Source organism: Rhamphochromis sp. 'chilingali' (assembly GCF_963969265.1).
Source record: "Rhamphochromis sp. 'chilingali' genome assembly, contig: SCAFFOLD_139, whole genome shotgun sequence".
Lineage (NCBI taxonomy): Eukaryota > Metazoa > Chordata > Actinopteri > Cichliformes > Cichlidae > Rhamphochromis > Rhamphochromis sp. 'chilingali'.
Window position 1 is genome coordinate 16,231 of NW_027667101.1, and position 22,770 is coordinate 39,000.

The window sequence follows — 22,770 nt, forward strand, 5'->3', positions numbered from 1 at the left end:
CTCAAATATGACCTTACAATTACACACACAGCAGCTTGGAAACCTAGATGTGTTACAGAGTCTAGAGTATCACCCCAACCTGAGCACAAGTACTGGTTGATGGAAATGAGGCTGCTAAAAGCAGACTAATGAGCCAAGTCTCTCCATACTAGTAGTAACACCATCACCTTGGCAACTAAAAATCACTCTGTACCTGTGGAATTTTGAAGGAACATGAAAGACTGAAAGCAGGGCGTACTGTATCCTCTGCGCTTCCCCGTGGGGATAATTTGCTTGAATAGTTTTATTGAGAAAAACTAAATTGGTTTATCTTAAAAAGTTTTTTTCTGAGGGAATGTTATGAATAATTTACTAAAGCTATGTCTTTGAGGCATAAATCACTTATAAATGTCAACTAAGTGTTACTGCTCATTATTCATTGCAGGCTTTCTTTCTTTCCTTTTTTTCTTTTAAAGCAATGAGGTGATGAAAACAGTTCCTTTTACAGAAAGTGATAATAATAACCATCAAAAAAATCAAAGCCTGCAGACTTGAAAGATGAAAAGGTTTGCGGTTTAATCTCTCACTCACAACTGCAGCTGTGGGCGACTTGTGAGTTCAAACTGTAGCCGGCTGTCCCGATTAAAAATAAAGTCAACTGACAAAACTTCATGAATTGATGAATTTCATAGGATGGTATATTGCATGTCTCTGCATGTTTAAAATATATTGGAAGAGATTAGAGTAATATACAAAGGTCCGTAGCAAAATATTTCTTCATATTTTGCTTTCAAGGCGCCAGATTTTCTTGTACTATTGTGTTATTGAGCAATAGTTCTGAAGGTCTTTCAAAGTTTTTCTTTGGACATTGGCTGCCTTGTAATTTATTTTCAGTCCAGTCCTTGTAGCTGATCATTTTCAGAACAATATTTTGTATTTAAGCAAATTAACAATGATCTCTGAATCACTGAAACATAAAAAATGCACTTAAATCAAGAGATGAACCCATGTTGTGCTTAAAAATAATAGACAACTTGGCAAACAACCAATTTTAAATCATATCTTTTGTTACTGGTGGCCTGTTGTATGAACACATAGTTTGTTCCCATTTCTTTAATTGAATTTTTTAAAAAAATGCAGTGATAACAGGGTGATTTCCAAACCAGGCAAAACTCAACATGGTGTGCAAAGTGTCCTTAAAAGAAATCTGATGAAACTTGACAAGTAGAGGACAAAAGAAGACATTGCAGGCTAAATAAAACTAAGAAGAGTATTTGAAAGTCATGTCCTTTCTCCAGCAGAGACCTGACGCAGGATCTGAGACACACAGACATCTGTTGATTCATTTACTGTTCACTGAAGCCTCATCAGAAATGGTCTCAGTGGAAGGGTGAAAGGACTGAGGCAAGTCAAATTACACAAGAACTGGACTGAAAATAATCAGTATATAAGGATGTGGTCAGGAGGTACAGCAGTGAGCGTCCACAGCCATCTATAAAACACAGGGGAGCTTCTGTCATGGTTTTGGCCTGCATGTCAGCCAGTAAGGATCTGATTGAAACTGATGCAATTATTAAAACAGACATGATCCATCATGCAGTAAGAGCACACCTGAAGAGAAAAACAAACAATGGACTATCAGTCATGGATTGGCTTCCCTAGAGCCTGGGCCATGATGACAGAGAACAGAACAAAAAGCAGCCGAGATCCAAAGAAGAGCTTTGAATGTCCTTCAGGAAGCCTGGAGAACTATTCGTGAAGACTGCCAAAAAGAGCTCAGACTGTGTTGAAGAATAAAGGCAGTCATACAAAATATTGACTTTGCCTTATATACTGTACTGCTATGTATGGTTGCCTGTTTCAATAAGGCACTGTAGCTCTTTCCTATTCTCTTAGCAAATTCGAAAGAAAAGCAGGCTGGTTCAAGACTTTTGCACAGCACTATTTACTGGCGTTGTTCATTTTGAAGTGATTTCTGCAGAAATGGCTCTTTTACAGCAACTTTTGGCAACATAAATTCTAGGAAGAAGACTTGATTTAAATTTGGCATCGAGTTAAGTAAAAAAAGAGGTCTACTTACTTGAAGCTGTGTGGAGCCATCAAAGATGCATCATGAAATGACAGAACAGCACAGAGCGACACCACAAGCAAGCAGGGGAGAAGTGAAACGAGGGAGGCCAGTATGGAGCAAAAAGAATAGCAAAGCATTAGTCAAGCTTCTTCTCATAGAACCTTTAGAAGTCCAACTCTCTAAAGTGAACCTCAAAATTGAGTTGGAAGAAGAGGCTGTTCTCAATGAGGGGGTTTTCTCTGTCTGGGGAGATTCCAATACTACTGGTTCCTACACAGCAATCTTTCTGTTTCACAAATCTTACACTGCAACTCAAGTTGTTCTGAGAAAACAGGGAGCGCCATGGCAGTGTAGGTACAAAAGCTGCAACCAGACTCAAGTAAAACAAACCTTGAGGGAGGCTGCAACACGCTTCAAAGTTACAGAGAGAAGGAGCAGCCTTGGCAGCAGCTCGGAGGGAAAATTTACTCTAAACAAAAGCTATTGTTCCTGCAGCATCACACTTCAGGCCTGATTCCTGGAGGAGGAAATTGTTTGCAGGAAATGTAAAACCTAGTGGGCGTTTGACAGAAAAAGGAAAGCGATATTTAGAGGTTCTAAAAAAGTATCATATTCTGGAGTTTTATCAAATCTGAAGTGCCTCCATTATACAGTGTAAAATATATTTCACATTTAGGAACAAAAATTATTACATGGTATGAATCAAGATGTAATATTCTTTTTCTCCTCCTGTGGATTAGACACTTGCTATTTGTGTATTGATGCTTGTGCTGGATATACTGACCTTCCACATGTTGGCTTCTTTGCCATATACAACAGCCATGTTTTTAACCTTGTTCTTCTGAATATTCAGTCTCTCTGTCTCATTCAGCTCCTCTGCCACAAAACCCATAAAAGAGTTGTCTGGAGTGTGGGCTGCCAAGGACAAACAAAATAATTGGCAATACAGTGTTTCAAGTCCATTACAAGAGTCAAACAAATAAATAAAAAGGTAGCCAAAGTGCAGCTGCTGTGAAGATTTGTGGTGCTGTGCACGTGGACGGTACAGAACAAAAGAGTGTGGCAGGAATTCAGGGGAAGCGAAGCTCATTGTTTTTCTCAGCAATTTGTTATTACATTAATCTGGTGGACTAAAGGGAAACGCAGGAAATGGTGCACTCGCTGGGGTTGAGGATGCTTCTCTTGTATGATGCTGTTAACTCCTGATCGGGCGACTTGATGAGTCACATCTGCGCGGTCGATGATGACAGTGCAACTTCATTATTTCAGTAAGCTGCACAAAACCGCTGCTATAATGTCCCCACAGCTGTCCGCTTTCAGGAAGTCAAGCAGCATGAATGCTAGCAGTCACAAAGGAAGTCTGCTGCAGCGGGGATTTGCAAAGAAACTGTATTTTTCAGAAACTCAATTAAAGCTGACAACTTTTGGTATAAGACTTTGTGATAACAGCAAGTGTTTTGGCTACAGACGGTTTTGCTCATTGTCACTGAATTAATTGGAGACAAACATCAGAAAGTTTCTTTTGCTACAATTTTCACCAAAAAGTGTCATGAATGTGCGTGTGTGTGCTTGTGTTTTTGCACCTTTATGTTTGGGTCTTTGTGGGTATGTGTGTGTCTGCATCCCACACAGGAGGTATTACACATCTGTGCAGGCCCAGCTGTACTGATTAGTTTCCTGCCTGCTGCTGTAAAGGCTCGCCTGTGACAACCTGAGGTCTTTATTAGCTCACGGTGTGCTCACATTTTAAGTTTAAAACATTAACTCACTGGACACTGTATTAGGTACGCCTTGCTAGTACTGGGTTCGGCTCACTTGCTTTCTGAACTACATTAATTCTTCAGGGCACAGATTCAACAAGATCCTGTAAACATTCCCCAGAGATTTGTGTAGAGTAGCCTCAGTTTTCTGTTCTTAGCTGACAGGAGGGGCATCTTATGTGGGCCCATGTCCAAGGTTTGATGATTTGTGAATTCAGAGATGCTGTTGTGTATACCTTGGGTGTAACAAGGGGTTACTTAAGTTACTGTTGCCTCCCTATTAGCTCAATAGGGGGGCGATTGTGGCTCAAGAGTTGGGAGTTCGCCTTGTAATCGGAAGGTTGCCGGTTCGAGCCCCGGCTCGGACAGTCTCGGTCGTTGTGTCCTTGGGCAAGACACTTCACCCGTTGCCTACTGGTGGTGGTCAGAGGGCCCGGTGGCGCCAGTGTCCGGCAGCCTCGCCTCTGTCAGTGCGCCCCAGGGTGGCTGTGGCTACAATGTAGCTTGCCATCACCAGTGTGTGAATGTGTGTGTGAATGGGTGGATGACTGGATATGTAAAGCGCTTTGGGGTCCTTAGGGACTAGTAAAGCGCTATATAAATACAGGCCATTTACCATTACCATAGCAATCTAGTCATTCTATTCTAACATCAACAAGATATTTTGCCCCGGAGGACTACTGGATATTTTCTCTTTTTTGGACTATTTATTCTCTGTAAACTCTGGAGATGCTTGTGAAGAAAAGTCCAAGTAGAGTTACTGCCATGTGATTGGTTGAGTAACTATTTTGCAGTAACAACAAGTTGAACAGGTGTATCTAATAAAGGGTTCATGAGTGTATATATCACACACATATGTGCATCAAAACAACTTAAAGCATCTGTAAATTCAAGCAGACGTTGACTTTAGACTCTCAATCTCAGTGAGAACAAAGATCGTAGAGAAATAAGCAGCCCACATACGGAACATGGTCATGTACTGCTGGCCATGAAGGTTCCAGTAACCCCAGTTCGTCCTGTAGCCATGCAGAGTTGCATACTCCTCGTGGTTGTAGGCAGGCTCTGTACCGAAGGTATCAATCACTCTTATGTGGCATCTGGGACAAAATAAGAGATACAATTAGCCTGAATTAGAACAAAGCTGTCTCTTGCATTTATTTGTCTCCTCTAGCTGAGTGAAAAACAATACATTTAGCCTTTTGTACTTTGCCAGAACAGCACATGTGCATACAGTGAGATTGAGTCTAGAGAAACATGAAGAAAAAAAATCTAATTTTGAGTTATGGGAGCTAGTCTGAGTACTCTAACACAGTCTGGGTGTCAGAGTCTTGGTTTGTAAAGCTGTCAGTAGTGATAGATGTCCACGTCCCCAGCCATCACCCCCAATAAGCAGAGATCACACACGCCTCAAGGTGAGACAATAGGAGCTTAAATAATAGACTTGTTTTACAGCCACCACAGGACACGCTGCTGTAACGGATCATGATATGGTATTGGTCCATCCTGGCCAGAATCTGAAGAAATAAATTTTAGGGCGAGGCTTTTTTTTTCCATGTGCAGGGCTTTGACTAGAAAATGCGTCAGGTTCTCTCTGATAATGTCAAAGCAGCAGTGAGTGGATAAACATTACACCGCTTTGACTGCATCAACAGAAAAACAAAATAATTATTGTCCTCTAAGATCAAACTAAAATAGAACATTTAGCTAACAATGACAAGCTAAAGAGGAGAGAATTACTCATCAGCACTTTATTCGGTGTAAATATTCACACTGGGAAGTGGAAGAAGCAGTTCGATGTAATGAAATTGGAGACGTTTTATCAATAGCTTGCATCTCTAATCAGTGTCAGGGCTGGAGAGGCAATCAAAGTATTGGCCTGTCACTTTGTCAGGAGAGGACTATTGGTCGATCAGCCGACCTTGAACTGATGCTGACTGGAATCAGCGTAGGCTTTTGATTTGAGAATTCTCAAAATGCAGCAGAATCAACATTCATTGCTGTGAAATGTGTCTGGGTGCTACCCACTTATTTCATAAATACAACACCCTTGTCCTCTTATGCATTCAGAGTAAAATATGGGATGAAAAAGCCCAGATGATTGTCATCATTTACATACGACTATAGCTTGAGTGTTTTGTTTTTGTTTCGTTTTTCATTAATCAATTTTGTGACGAAATTTGCAATTTGCATTGAAAGCTGTTTTTTTTATCGCCTGTTTGGTTTAAAAATTGAGGATTCACTTGTATACCATGACTGCTTCAGCACTGCAAAGCTGGAAGACAAGGACAAAAACTTTGCCAACTGCATTTACTGTCCTTTGATGCTCTGCTGAATTTGTACGTTTGTCACTGACAAAGAAATGGACAGTCTCTAATTTCATGGCAGTTTGATTTTAATGGAGAAAGGCAGAATATCAAAAAATTCAGAAAAAATGAACATTACATAAAAGGTATACATTGATTTGCATGTAATTTAAATAAGTATTTGATCCCCAAACATAACATAACTTAGTACTTGGTGAAGAAACTCTTGTTGGCCAGCACAGTGGTAAAAACGTTTCTCACCAGGTTTGTAACCATCTCAGGAGGGATTTTGGTCCGCTCCTCTTTACAGAAGCTCTCTAAATCTCTTAGATTTCTTTGCTGTTGCTTGGCAACTCAAAGCTTTAGCTCCCTCCACAGATTTTCTAATGGATTAAGGTCTGGAGACTGGCTAGACCACTCCACGACCTTAATGTGCTTCTTCTTTAGACACTCCTTTGTTGGGTCATTGTTCTGTCTTCTGTGTTGTGGCTGATGGGAGGAGGTTCTCATCCAAACTTTTCCATCTTATTTTGGCCTCTCAATACAGTGAAGTTATCCTGTACTCTTAGCAGAAAAACAGCCCCAAAGCCAGTTTCCACCTCCATGTTTGATTGTGGGGATGGTGTTCTTTGAGCCATACTCTGCATTTCTCTTCACGGCAGATCAAGTTGATGCCAGCGAGCTTGATTTTGGTTTCATCTGACCACAGCACTTTCTCCCAAGTCTAAGTCATTTAATTCACTCCCAAACTTAAGGTGGGCCTGTTGATGTGCCTTCTTTAGCAGGGGAACCATGTGCATGATGTAAGATTTCAGTCCATTACAGCGTAGTTTGTTACCAACGTTGGTGACTGTGGTCCCAACTGCCTTAGGATCAATAACAGCTCCTCCAGTTTTGGGCTTATCCACCACCTTTCAAATGATCATCATCACCACAAGAAGCAAGATTATGTATGTACACCCGGCCGAGGGTGATTGATGATCATTTTGGGTTTTTTCCACATTTCCAAATAATCGCACTAGTTGTCATTTTCTCACCAAGCTTCTTCCTGATGGTCTTGTTGCTCATTCCAGCCCTGACACCCTCTGACAGGTCTTTGGTCTTGCCCGTGTTGGTGTATAACTTTTATGTAATTAGCTTTCACTGGATTTTTCATTGATATCCCGTCTCTGTCCTTGAATGAAAACTATCATAAAAATTAGAGACTGTTCATTTCTTTGAAAGTGAGCAAACTTACAATTTCAGCAGGGGATCAAATAATTATTTCCCCCACTGTAGGGAGTGAACCCGGGGCTCCTTGATCGGTGTTTAAATTTCTGTTAACCAACAGGAGACCGCCCCCACCCGCCTGCCCTCAGATCTTGGTAAATAAACAGAAATTAATATTTTGATAGACACAGAAAAATAAAGCATAAAGAACTGACTTGTGCTTCCTCAGTGAAAGACCCATGAGCTGCTTCATTTGCTGCAAACCATGGTAGTCTGTGTAGATGAGGTCAAAGGGCAGAGGTCCCGTCAGTGGGCAGCTTCCTCTTCCTGGAGGTACACCCAAAAACCTGCACACAGGTCAGATGGGCTTTCATCATCACACTGAGCCAAACAAATTAAAACCCACGAGAGTTGGCACAAATAACAAAGTTTTGGACATTTCACCAACACTGTCCTGTAGCTAACCGCAGCATTTCTTCTGCTGATGTTTTCCAATATTGCCTTCTTTCATCATGTTTTCCCATGATGTATTTTTTTTCCTTTCAGTTCTCTGAAATTCTCCTTTGTGTTAAAGTATCCTTGCTAACTAAACTAATCAAAAAATAATAAGAAGCCGGCTCCCAGAAAGCACTGCAGCTCCAGTAATATTCCTGCAGAGGAAACTTCGAGCTTATAAGATGGCAAAGATGTGTGCATGAGTGAGAGGAAGAGAGAGTGAATGAAAGAGCCCAATCACGTCGTGAAGCATGTCAGCGCTCTCGGTGAGACGGCGCAGCTATTCAAGCATACAACAAAGAATTTAGCACTACCAGGGAGCAACGTCTCGCAGTGGGGAGCCACCCAGTTTGTCTGCAGGCTTGTTCCAGCTCACACACCAAAGCACACATATTACCCAAAGCAAACACCACATTCATTCGACACCTATGAAGGGGTGGTTGCATTACGCATGTGCAATCTGCCATACTCATGATGATGAGGGGCTTCAGATCTTTTACCTTCAGCCTTAACGTGCACACCTTCTGTCTGTATTTTTAAATGTCTGCACCACATTAAGATGCCTGTCATTCTGCTATTCTGCAGCTTGATCAGCCTTGATATGAAAAATCTGCTGCCTGAATATAAATAAATAAATAAAACACAAAAATCAGGCTTAAATAAAATCGGAGAATGGCAATTACAAAAGAGCCTTTTGGAAAAGGAAAGACAGAAGATGTAAATTTGGTGTCTGCTATCACAAAGTGCTATCTAACTTCAGAGCACCCGGCTTTCAGCTGGGATCAAGGTTGCACTTTGTTCGAGAAAAAAAGCAATTAAGCGCGCCTATTTTCATTACAAAAGGAAAGATCCATTTCGTCAAACTTCGGCAGTTCTGAAGACCGACGCCACAGTACAAAACAGCGCGGAAGAAAAAAAAGCAGTGAGAGCAGATTTTTCTTGATTACTTTTGACAGATATATTTGAGAACAAAGCATAATGAGACAAAAACTTGTCTATTTTATACACAGACATTTTAATGCTCAGTCCTGCAGCACTAATCCATCTATTCAGATTGCGGGGAAGAAGCACAGAATCACAGATTTCTCTCACCCTTGCCACCTCTTTCAGTCATCCATCCAATCACCAAGTTGTTCCCCAGACAGTGTGTCCTGGGATCGCTCTGGGGCATCCTCCCAGTGGGACATGCCAAAAAAAAAAAAAAAAAAAAATCTTTGAAAGCCTTTAGGAGGCATCCTAATCAGAAGCGCGAACAACCTCAACTAGCTCCTTTAGCTATTTTGCAACAGATAAATGTTAAAAGAAAATTAAGTCATTATTTGGTTAAATAGCTCTGTGATGCAATGGTGACATTTAGTCATCCTTTGAGGATCGTTGTTAAAGGGGGCGCCTGTCTCCCTTTCAGTAAGTAAGTAAAATATTCATTCATGTATGTTCTCCCCGTGTCTGTGTGGGTTCTCTCCGGGTACTCAGACTCCCAAAGACATGCAGTTAGTGGGGTTAAGTTAACAGGTCATTCTAAAATGGCCCAGAGGTGTGAATGGTTGTCTGTCTGACCGCCCTATGGCAGCTGGGATAAGCTCCAGCATAATCATCACTTCCAGAGAACTGTTGTTGATGCAGGACAGTTTATGTTTTATACATGATTCCCTTTGCTGTGGTTCGCCAAGATGAACTCTTTCCTGGCACAATCATTTCTCTGGTCTTCATACTGGTATGCGCCTTCTGGCTCCAAATGCAATCTCAACAGATGAAAAGAACATAGATGCAGGTTAGAAACGCACTAGCCTTTTATGTGCCATCAAAAGAAAATCAGAAACACCAGAGCAAGCAGTCGCCCCTGTCAGTCAGTCAATAAATTACTTCTGTACAACTCAATATGACGGCACTAAACACAAAACATTTTCTCAGAAGTAGTGAAATGCATGTGTATGTGAAGACCAATGAATAAAAATCCTTTAATTGAAAGCCCACCTAAGGTCAATGGCAAACACACAAAATGCAATCTTTAAGATTTGAACAATAATAAGCATCTCAAAGCTCTTTCTTCCTACATGATGCCTGTCATCAAAGTGAACAAAAGCAATGAAAATCTATTTCTAAAGATCATGTGTGATTAAAATGGCACTAAAAGAAAACCCACTGAAGTACCAATAAAAGGCTGACCGGTCTGGTGAAACAAGTTTTAAGCATTTCTTTGAGAAAAATAAAATTGTTAGCAGTTGGAGTCAAATCCATGACCTTACATTTCACCATTCTTTTACTACCTGGCTCAGAAGCAAATAACGCACAACGCAGCATACACATACACACAAATACCTGCATAACAAGAGCCATCGATCTTTCTTTGGACAGAGAACATATTTAGTCAGCACGGCAGCCTTGTGGAAACCAGCGTGGCAGCTGGTTCCTCAACAGTGGACGGGAATAATGAGCAGGAGAGGGTCAGCCAGCGATACTTAAACTGCAGTTTCATCAGTCGATGATACACACCCAAGCAAGTCGGTGCTTACACAAACAAAAGGCTGTTTCACTAAAGCTGTGTTTTCACTCTATACTCCTTCAATTGAAGTATGCAGCCCGGTGGATAGAATCCACCAAAACCATAATCAGGCAACAAATGTACAATAAAGTAAACTTTTCAGATACTAAATAGATTGTGAGGCATTTCACAGATTCATGAAAACCAAGAGAGAGCTGAGGATGATGTCTGTAAACATGACTAACACACAATGACAATAACAACATAAAGCTTGTTCACAGGTTCACTCATGAAGATCCGTAGCAACTCGTCTGCCTGCGATGCTGGTTTCTTTGAGCTGCGTGTCTATTCGGTGTCAGACTTCATTTCATCACTTCCTACCAGTGCAGGTATCTGACCATGTTGACCCTTTTTTAAAAGTGATTGCTTGGACTTTTGGACAAGGAATGAACCAAAATTCATCTTCATGTTTCTTAAACGGCTACAGGAAATGTTCGAGTGTAGTGAGGTTCTACTGCATGGATTTCTCCTCATTTCTCTGCATCATTGCTTTACATAACAATATAAAGTTCCTTGAGACAACTGTTGTTCTCGTCATTTGGCGCTATATAAATAAACTGAAATGAATGGAAATTTTTCCCTGCACTATGAGTCATAGTGTGTTCAGTAAAGACATGAACACAATCTGTTAGTTCATGTCTGACCTTCAGTGTGGCTTAGATGGAAATTCAAGTAATTTAAAAAAAAAAAAAAAGAAAAAGAAAAGAGAAGAGAAGAAAAAAAAACCAAATGTTTCTCTGCATTTTTCTCTGGTGCCATAAATCTAAACATTAATGCATTTCTATGGGGCTGTATGTATAAGATCATATGTATATGAGAAACTAATGACCTCAGTTTCTTCCTGAGGCATCTCCGTACACATACATACAGTACATTCTTGCTTTAGCAAGAGTGGACCATTATTATAGCGTTAGGTGTAATCAAAATAAAAAGTAGAGCATTTCAGACTTTGTATATCATCATAATTAGAAGCAGATGTGACTGTTTATTTAAGGAACATTTCAAGGTGTGATCAAAAGCCTCGACTGATGTCAACATTCCCAAAAGTGGACCTTTACAGACTGTAGTGGAACTAAACACAAAGGAACGTCTTGATGCATTCTGATGCATTCTGGGAGACTGAAGAAGTCACTTGGATGAGTGACGAAACGTTTCTCCCACAAAAAAAACGATACGTCCAGATGAACAGATTAAACTTTTGGAGGTAAACACAAGGGAACTTAACTGAAGTTAAACGAGTCACTTCCTGAGCTGTGAATCTACACTATTTGTTAGACTTAAGACATTAAGTAGATTAGAATACTGTAAAACGAACAAACTCCATATAAATGTATGGGACGTTTTCCTCAACATTTCTCCATAACACTGAATTTTGTATCATTCTTATTTGAATCTATGTGGTCATGAAGTGTATATTTTTTTAATATTGTATTTCTACTGTATTTCTAAAATTTATTTATTTTTAATCTGAAGACTCAAATAATTATTAAGAAAAATCTGCACTGCAACTCAAAACTTAATAGCTGTTCTAAGATCAGCACTGTTAAGAGGTAAAACTGAGATTTCTACTAAATATTTCTACAGTGCACATTAATGGCGTAAACTATCATAACCAAAAATAACTAAAAATTTACAGTCATGCTATCAGAGCTATTTGACTGTACGTTAAAACTGTACATAAGCTTCTGAGTCTGAAAAGGGAAGCCAGCGCTGGAGCGTCTTGTACCTGCATTCTTTCTGACGGCCAGCAGGTTGCGAACAATAGTTCAATTATATGGAGTACAAGCTCTTGGCTCCTTTGATCTATGACCTTAGAAAAAGCTTTTCTGATGAGTTTATGGACTTAGATCCTAGTTTCCACCTCATTTTGTACATTATAATCCCCTTTAGTATCAAAAATCTGACTACATCATGGTAAAAATGGGTGTACAGTTTCAACTGTGTGCGTGTACAGATTCTTTAAAGGTCTCAGTTAGATTTAGCGTCACGCCTGGTTTCAACATGGTGACAGCCAAAATACAAAACACAACAGCTCGAGGCTCGCCTGAAACGGTGGCTCACTCCATCGATTGTGGCTCAAGAGTTGGGAGTTCGCCTTGTAATTGGAAGGTTGCTGGTTCGAGTCCCGGCTCAGACAGTCTCGGTCGTTGTGTTCTTGGGCAAGACACTTCACCCGTTGCCTACTGGTGGTGGTCAGAGGGCCCAGTGGCGCCAGTGTCCGGCAGCCTCGCCTCTGTCAGTGCGCCCCAGGGTGGCTGTGGCTACAATGTAGCTTGTCATCACCAGTGTGTGAATGGGTGTGTGAATGGGTGGATGACTGGATGTGTAAAGTGCTTTGGGGTCCTTAGGGACTAGTAAAGCGCTATATAAATACAGGCCATTTACCATTTTCCATCTTTTATCTAGTGAATAGTGAACATGCGCTAGAGCATGAAAATGAGTATCAAATTCCACGAAAAAGGCCAACAATCAAAATATTTCACTCTGAGGTAAACGTGGTGCGCAACTAGTCAATTAAACAACACTGCTGTCACAGGACCGTGCTCCTAGCATGACTTAAAACCGTGACATTAATTTTTACTCTATATAATAGCCACTACATACACACATACTGAGCCACAGATTTGCACGCTGCTTCGTGTGGTTTCACTCACCGGTACTTTGCATGAGTACGTCTCTTAGATTTCACTGCAGGAGTTTCAGTATGAATTACGGCCTGTATGGGCTCTCATAGTGTAATGCTGACATGCATTAATGTGAGAGCAGATGTATTACAGTGACTGAGTGCAGAGCTGTATGCGAGTCTGCTCCTCATACATCCACTAATGCCGCTGCTGTTCAGAGGTTTAATTGGATATATGCAAATCCAGGGAAACTTTAAGAGAAGAGTAGAGGGATTTAAGTGCATTAACGGCCTAGGAGTGCGGAAATGAGAGTGCAAACATACTGTAACTCGCATACAGTACGCGCATTAGTACACAAACAACTCTCTCCATCTCCCTCACACACAAGATTAGAGGATAAGGCTGGCATCTTTTTTCATGATTAGCAGCAAATCCCATGAAAAGACCGAAGCCACCGATGAATTCCCCCTAAGTGCTGTCTGTGCAGCCGCAGTCTATCATATACAGCTCCACTATCAAACATACACAACATAAAACAAGATTTTGTTTAACACAATTTTGTTTCCACCTCATAAGCAGGCGGTACATCCATGAGCATGCTCAGTGACGCCTTCCTAATATAGAAGTATTCTTCAAATGCAGTTGCAGTTATAGAAAATTGCATGCCACATTCTTCATAATGAAGGAATATGCACAAAGATGTAGATCACATCTGGACAACTTATAATTATAAGAAGGATAATATCATTTAAAAATAAGATAAAATAATCTCTGCATACATTGTTTTGCACACGCACAATGCATTTGAGCTGCACTGCAAAGAAGATTTGGGTTTTAATGGGCCACTCAGCTTTCATAGAGCACGAATAAGCTGTGAGATAAGGACGGCATAAAAGGAACACTGCAAAGTGAAGAACAAAGGTGCAAGACTTGCATAAATTTACTCCTCTTGACAACCACCACTGGGCACAATTTCTCTGTTGCACAGCTGGCCACTGGCACCATAACAAATCAACAGTTTGGGGAAAGGAAGAGAGCCAGAGAAACAAACGAGGGAAAGAGACTTCACGGTCACATTGTGCTACTTCTTAAAGGGTGCATATGTCCAGCAGGGAGGGGAATTGGCTGAGGCAGATTTTCAGACACATATGAGGAGCCGAGCCTGCGAGCGAGGAGGTTGCCAAGGGCTGCAGGGCAGCTGGGAAGAGGGCTCACAGTGTGAGGGGAATGACATGGGCCACTCTCTCTGTAAAGCTGGCCTGGCAGAGGGGAATGGGGTCTGGCATGCTAATCAACCACTTGAGGCAGGAGGAGGAGACAAATACTCAGATGTTGTTTCTGTTTTGATCATAAACAGCTGATGTGCCACTTTGATGTGCACTGTCTGAGTCAAACTTCATGTTCAAACGGCTAATGAAAATATGGCGGCTGTCACGGCACATAATAAACACTTTCCTCATATTCATGTTGAACAGCTGTGTGAATGTATAAATATGACTTTCTCTCATAGTCTGCAAAAATAAAACTGTTAAACATCTGTTGTTTTTTTTTCTGGGGAAAATATCAATAATAAAAAACAGCTGAGTCCAAATCCTGCAGCTCACTTGTGGTTTCTCCCCATTTTTAATTTTATTTATTTATTTATTTATTTTAAACCCACACTTTTTATTCTTGGCGTACTTTGAGCTGTCAAAATCACAAGCGAACGTATTCTTCTTGAAAGTGTCCTCGTGCTGCAAAAATTATAACAGCCATGGATGTCTAGGGACATAAAAATCTGTGGGAAAATCTGTTCAAATCTGGTTTGGCCTTTAAAAAATTCAGTGAAAATATGTAACGAGAATTAACAGCTCGGGTTTCTAAGCCTCTGTTTCTCCGCAGGTTGCACTGATTTTTAACCTTGTCCGCATCAGTTGCCATCAGTTATTCATTTCATCGCATTAGATCAGGGTTGTCAAATTCATTTTACACTGAGGTGCAATTTTAACAGTACGTCCGAGTTTTTTCTACCTAATAGAGAAATGCTGCTTTACTACATTGAGGAAATATCCCTGAAGTAGATTAATAAAATTACAGAAAAAGTTCTGGTAGCTGGAGGTTTTTGTTAATTCATAGAAAATGTTCTTATTTTTATTGTGGACAAACTATTAAAAAAGAGAAAAAAACATTTCAATGTTTATCTATCACTTAGTTACTTTAGTGCAGTATGAATGGTCATGTGGGACTTTATCAGGAGGACAAGCTGTAACACTTATGAAAATACATTTAGAAGTCACAAATCGATGCCATCCTTCACAATTTCCAGTGGGCCAGATTGGAGTCTTTGGCAGGCCGATTCTGACCCACGGGCCTTATGTTTGACAATCGCTGCATAAGATATAAGTTCAAATATCATATACATTTAGTTATGACCAAAAATGTGCCGTGTGAAATGACTAGGCCAAATTATAAGCAGTTCACCTTTAAGCCCCAAAGAGTTTGGGACAAACTTCAGCCATAGCTTTTGTAAGCAGAAATGCATGAAAACCCCCCAAAACCAAAACGGGAACCTTAAAAACCTGAAGGTTCTGTCATAATCTAAATGAAGAAATATCTCACTATGGTTGCCAGACATTGAGGGGGGGAAAAGAGCTATTTTAATTTCCCTTCCTGTACCGAAGACAAATCATTATGATGCTATCTCACTGATGTCTACTCGGGCTATTTTTAACAATACTGCTGTATTGCCTTTGATCCTAAACCATAGAAACATCAATCAGAAAGCTGCTGGGTGAGAGTGCATCAGCACTTATGGAGAGGCACAACCTGAGACTGCAGTGTAACAGGAGGAGGGGGTCTTTGCCGGAGCTTCGGAGACGAAAACGCTTTGATTTCAACTTTCTTATTTTACACTTCTGAATGCCCGCTCACGTCTGCCATTAATTCGCGTTTTCGGGGTAGGCTGCTGGATTACAGACACATTTGACCCTGAATTTGACATTTGTTAAATAATTTCAAAGGGTTAGCAATCACACAATTCAGACACGTCTTCATGTTTGCAGCCAGGAACAGGGTGAAATTACCTGGCGGTTGTGTTAATGGGCTCTGTCAAGTGCACTACAGATCCAGATTAGACATAATTGATCTAGAAATGGCTATGCTTGGCATAAGCAGGGGAGCCTGAGAAAACAAACAAACAACACTGTTTCAGAAAGAGATGGACAGAGAGTGTGTCGGGAATCGTCACAGGAGATGTGTGGCAGTAGCTGTAGCTGAGGTGTATATCCTGTGGGTGGAGGACAGGGAGTCTCTTTGAAAAAGCACACTGAAATATTGGTTTTCTTCAGATTATCTCTGGATGACAACACTGCTTTGTCTGCTTACATTACCTCTCCACTCTGCTGACAGAAATTTCTATACCTGAGTGTGTAGTTGTTTCCCCTGTTTTTTTTCCCCCCTTTCCCTCCTGTGTTTCCTAGCTCCTCAGGTGCCTAGACACCATGCTCTGTTGCAGGCTAATTACCTGTGTCGCTCTGGGAGGAGATGAGGGGAGATCCCCAAGCAGAAGAGACAGCTGTCTTTGCGCCTTTCCAAGCTACTGTAGGGCCCTCCCCTCTGTGCATGACAAGCGCCGATGTTACAGACAGAAATCATGTCAAGGCCACTTCAGCCTCCACCTCAATTAGAGCAAATCCGGGGAGGAAGAGTGACAGAGACTGCATTTCTTCTCTTGTTCTTTTAGTAATAGTTGTCTCCTTTTAAATGGATATGCCTTTTGCTCATCTTTTCATGAGACAACCTCCTGCATCAAGGCTCATGTCTTGAATTAATCTCCACATTTTTATATTTCACCACTTCCAGCATGTGATTCTGCATTTACAATAAAGAAATGAGTAAAGTTCAATATGTATTTCATTTCTATCATGTGAACTGTTTTTACCTCAATGTGCTTTGGGTGCAGACTAAACTGCTATCTCTCTGCTGAACTGGACGAGATAACCTTTTTTGATGTTGCCTTTTAGAGCATTTTTAATGCCACCATCTGATAAGGCTTGCTTTGTGTTTAATTGTGCTAACAGCCGACATTATTATTAGTTTTTGCATCCTAATTAGCAGATATTTGTGTTTGTGTGGTTGACCCGTGAAGTCTGTAGTAGAAATGGGAGTATGGAGCCAAGTATCAATAGTATTGATACCAGTGTTGCTATCGGTATCAGACTGATACTGTTGAGCTCACTTAGGCATGCTAAATTATTTTTTGGAAATAGAAAAATACATACCTCAAACATGCCCACTGAGAAAAACAGGACCTTTTATTTGTAGCCTGTAGCATATTTAAGTTTACCCAAGGTGCTTTAGGTCAGTGGTCTCCAACCTTTTTTTGCGCCACGGACCGGTTTATGCCCGAGAATATTTTCACGGACCGGCCTTTAAGGTGTCGCGGATAAACACAACAAAATAAAACTAGTACCGGTACCGAAAAAAAGAAGATTTATTCATAACACACCTGAAAAGACCCAGGAAAACCAAGTTAACGATAAAAACGATAACAAAATAACTGAAAACCAATAAAAACCCTGAAAACCATACATTTCACACTCAACTCTCGCGGCCCAGTACCAAATGAATCACGGACCGGTACCGGTCCGAGGCCCGCGGTTGGGGACCACTGCTTTAGATCTTATCTTAAAACTGACTCCTTATACTGCCAAACTTTCTCTTATGTCTTTGTATACATGTGTGTTTGTGTACTCTGTGGCTACTCCAACTTCCTTCGAAAGACTAGCATGCTAGGCTAACAGATGTTTCTAAATTGGTTAAAGGGCTAATGTTAGCTGGTGATACTGTAGCTAACATTAGCTAAAGTATCACCAGTTAACATTAGCTAATGTTAGCTAAATGCTAACATTAGCATGCTAACATTCTGATGGTGACAAAATTGCTTTGAAAATTTACCAATTAGCACTAAAAGCAAGCTGCTAACGTTGACTCAAAACTACACATGAAAAGTGTGACTGTCAAAGCTGTGAAAGGATAGGCACAAAAGTTCACACAAACCATCTGATATTTGAGATGTTTCAGTCACACTAACAGGAAGTGCTGATGGTGCCACACTGGAAAAGGCTTTCTTGTACTGCCAAGAGACCTAGGTAAAAATATCATTAGGATGATACGCACCCCTGCCACCTAACAAAGTCTAGATGATAATTATGAATGCCTGTGCCATCTGTTGTTGCCCCATCTTCTTGGATAAACATTAAGAGACAGAAGCAGGTTTTCAAAGTTATAATTTCCAGGTAGTCAATAATAAAAAACAACAGATAAAAAAGATAGAATAATTACAGTTTATATATATTTATTAATTCAGCATCTACTCTTAAGAAGGAGTGATCAGTGCATCTTTCAGCACAAAAGAAAAAGACCACAATGGAGCACCTGCAGGGAAAGTAAACAAGCGTCTGCCTAAAAATGTACCATGGGAGGATAATTGATTTGTCTGAGCAGGCCATTAAATGGAAGATGCCAGCCAAAGTCGCCACACAATGAAGCCACCAGAGAGCACGGATGTTGCTAATCAGCTGTGTGATACAAACCAAAAGCGGGCTTCCCACTGTAACTGAATTCCCAATATGGCTAATAAGCCTATCAGAGAGAGTGCTGAACATATGCAACAGGCCTGTCCACATAAGCACCACAGCAGGCCATGCAGTGATATTAAGCTCTTTGGGTGGAAAAGAGGAGAGTAGGAAATGTAAATAGATCCATGCCTGAGGGAATCTGTGGGAGCGCAACCCACATAACGATCTGTCAATTTAATAGCGTGTGGGAGAGTAAAAGTACGGGATGGAGAGAAATGTTCTCCTTTTCTGTTCATTAATCGTCACAGAAAGGGATTGATGGATGTTCGGCGTCTGTAATGGCCAAATTTTAAAGGCTGTGGAAATGGAGAGGGAGATCTAAAAATTGCCATATTTTGGGGAGTTGCGTCCAAGAAGCGCTAATTTCAGTTCTCCATTATCTTTTCTCAATGACTGACCATTTCATTTGCTGATTACTGAAATGGTAAGTTAAAAAAAGAAGAAGAAAGAAACTCAAATATAAGCACACACTGGACGCACAAAATATGAGCTGCTTGAAAGAATCGTCCATAACCCTTGCTAATGTCTCTTTGTGAGTCTCTTGCAGGACTCATGCAATTTTCAAAACATTTCTGATGCTGTTCCCAATGGAGACGAGACTGCGGTGATTCAAGCTGCCATGACACCAATTAGTGGGGTAAATAATGGCATGGAAAGCAGACGCATTCCCACAGCGGCTTTCCCACTTCACTGATCTCCCTAGTATTTTCAAAGTGGCTTTTCTTCACAGCCTGAAATTTATGATGAAAGGGCTGCACTAACTCATCAGTGCTGTTGCCTCTTCCATACAACAATGGCTCGATAACCAGTGCATATCATCATCAGGCTGTCTGCTCTGGCATCAAGCCACAGCACTGTTAACACACACCAAAAAAAGAAGAAGAAGAAGAAGAAGTAATAGCAAATCCAGACTTGTTCAGTCATTTTCCTGAGCAGCCACTGTGAAGCCCGGGCAGCTCCAAAACACCACGCCACTGAGTAAATGTTCAAGCAGGCAGGACTGGACATGTCTGCTTTCTGCTTTCTGAACTCTCCATACTACACCTCATCGCCGTGGCAACCAATAGTGTTGCTTTTAGATAAAACCAGTTCACCAGCCTGACTGCGAGACACGCTGTGTGTACACGTCTGTATGTCCTCTGTCATAGGCCCTTATGTCTGTGCAGCGAGTGACGAGCCCGTTATCACTCAGGAGTCAGTGAGCTGCGCCAGGAAGGAGGTGCACAAGCTGTAGAGATGCTGTCAAGCCCTCAGGCTGAAACAGCACTCTGCAGCAGGAGGAGATAGCTTATCTGTGTGTGGCCAAAGGTGATCGAAAACAGTGTGTAGGCAACAGCACTGGGATCGGGCTGCCGATGGCTCACAGAGCATCTAGAATGAACAACAAAGCATTTTCATTCACTTTTTTTGTTGTTTTGTTGCTTTTACGAAAGAGCAGATGACTCCCGCACAGATACCCTCACATAAGATTTTAACTGTGTGTTAAATGCAAGGTTTATATTAGCTTACCCATGCAGCTCCTTGAGAGAAAACGAGATCTTGAGGTTGTGTCCCAGCACGTGGAGGGCTGTGAGAATGTCGGCCCATTGCACCATCTCACCTAAAGGACCTCCCTTCAGCACCTTGGGACTGAAGACATCCCCAGACTCCTCTGTCAGAAAACCCACGTGGACGAGAATCTGAATGCAGAAGGTAGAGGAGAAGAGTCAAGGCAAGAGAGGAATGGAGTTGAGTGCACCACAGCACAATGTTTTTTTAATGCAATGCGTGCAGTGTTTCAGTTCTGTTACAGTAGGGAACTGGAGATTTTTTTTTTGCCCCCATCAATTTCAACTTTTGCTATTCAGACAATCTCCAGCACTGCATGGGGAATAACTGAAAGCAATTGTGAGAGCAATTTTCCTAGGTATTTTAAAATTTCACATATAAATGTATCCAGATATTAGGCATGGATCAGTGAGGTTACATTTTAAATACTGAATATGTAATGAATGAGGAAAAAAGGAAAGAAAAAGCAGGCTGGCTGCGTTTCCACACTAGGGAACCAATTCATTCAACTCTGCATGAAGCCGAGAGAAAAACTGACCTGTGCGAGGATAATTAATATGCACAACGATGCACGACTTTTAAAACTGTTTACCAGGAAGCATAGCTTTCACAGGCTATTAAATATTTTCAACAGATGGCAGCATATACTTTTCTTTTTTTTTTTTTATTTCTCCATCACACGTGTTTTGAAAAACCTTTTTTTTAAAAAAAAAAAAAAGATTCACAATAGATCACACATATGCTAGCTAAGTAAATTTAAACATTGCAAGCATTGCTTTGTTTCAGTTCGCAGATTCCTTTATTGTCTCCTACACTGCTAACACAAAACAGCTTGAGCCTTGAAACTGTTTAGCATGCAGAGCTGTGCCCACATATGAGCCACACATATCAGATGTGAAATCACTGCCGCAACAACAGTGCGAATTGTGGTAGGGAATAAAAAATACAAACAAACAAAAGATCTCAGTTTGGTGTAAGGGCAGGGGTGGGTGGTGTAGGGGGGGTTAATTTTATAATTTGCACAAACATTGAAAGAATAAAATAACCAAGTACGTAAACAGGACATAGTGATTATCAGCATATGTTCAACAATAACAGAAAGAAGAATGGATCCTTTGAAAAAATATTATAAATCCTTTTATTTTTTTTTAATAGATAGGGCTTCACTTATTATAATGCTTTTGAAGACAGGAATGGTTTGGTCTAGACTGAAGCATCACATTCAGAAGTGATCAAAAACAGCGTGTGAGCACAAACACTGTGATCGGGCTGCTGATCTCTTACCGAGCATCCAGAAGAAACAGCAAAGCATTTTCACTTCTGAATTGAAATTTGTGGGAATTTTCCATAATAGTGATGATGGTGGTAAATGTATAACGTGTAAGTTAAAAAAAAATTAGATTTAAAACTTTACTCTGGAGGTTTTTTTATTGGATTAAACTGATAAAACTGTAAAGTTAAAGTTTATCTAGAAAAAGCTATCAGTCTGTTTGTTTTTCCTGATTTATCCAAGTCAGGGTTGCAGGAGGGCTGGAGCCTATCCTAGCTGACTGTGGGAGAGACATGGGGTACACCCTGGACATATCACTAGTCTATCAGAAGGCTAAGACAGAAACACAGTCAATTACACTCATGGCAAATCTTGAACTGAATTAACTGAACTGGACTGTGGGAGGAAGCTGGAATACCCAGAGGGAACTTGTACAAACACAAACACGACATGCAAAGTCCACACAGCAAGTCCCCAGCTGGCCAGCAGGTTTGAAAGCAGACCATACTTCCTGTGAGGGGGCAATGCACCATCATGACACCCTCCCTTTAGATAATGATATAAGCTTGCTAAAATGTTTTGATAGTTTGGGGGAATGATTTATACAACCCTGATATCTAAATCAAGTTGAACTCCGTGTAGCTACTTGGCTTGTTGAAGCTACCCAGGTGTTAGCTGGTCTAAAAAGTTCCCTCATCTCACTTTCCACCGTGCTGTGGGTAACACTGGGTGCAGTTGAGTCCCATCTCGATCAAGTGACGAGGACAATGATGTGACCGTTTCAGGAGATGATAAAATATTTCTTAACACCCCGATAGCTTCCTGAAGAACTCCAGTTTCTTCTCCCGCCTCCATGCTGTCAGACACTTGAAAGTGACCCGCGCGTGCTTCTCAGCCAATCACAGCGGTACAGACACCCAGCCTTCCGTTTCCATTAAACTCCTTCCGTTTCCACTATACTCTTTCATTCACATACATTATTCTCTTGCATACATATATTTTCTTCAGACATGTATGCATTCTCTTCTTACATACATATATTATTTGTGAGATTAAATGCATATTGAATGCATGTAAATGAGAGCAAAATGTAGGAATGCATAAATGAAAACGCATGTATGTTAGAGTGAAAATTGTAAATATACATGTATTTTAATGTACATAAGAGAGCACAATACTGCAATGTGTGTGTTAAATATGTGTAAACATGAGAATAAAAATATCTAAATATAGAAATTAAAATAAAACTATGTGAGAGTGAAAGTATATACGCACGTGCGTATACACACGCGCACGTACGTGTGTATATACGTATATACACACACACGTACGTGTGGATGAACCGGGATGT

The 22,770-nt window shown here is 40.8% G+C and overlaps 1 protein-coding gene across 1 annotated transcript in view; it reads right to left on the reverse strand.

Annotated features, from left to right (window-relative positions):
* Window positions 1–20,280, reverse strand: part of LOC308391443 (alpha-1,6-mannosylglycoprotein 6-beta-N-acetylglucosaminyltransferase B-like) — a gene marked incomplete at its 5' end in the record, with an annotated part of 36,460 nt that extends 16,180 nt beyond the window's left edge. Inside the window, 4 exons of the mRNA XM_080908006.1 lie at window positions 2,829–2,965; window positions 4,774–4,907; window positions 7,538–7,669; window positions 20,111–20,280. Of these exons, the coding sequence (XP_080764132.1) occupies window positions 2,829–2,965; window positions 4,774–4,907; window positions 7,538–7,669; window positions 20,111–20,280 (573 nt within the window). The remainder of the gene's footprint in view (window positions 1–2,828; window positions 2,966–4,773; window positions 4,908–7,537; window positions 7,670–20,110) is intronic.
* Between the last annotated feature and the right edge of the window lie 2,490 nt (window positions 20,281–22,770).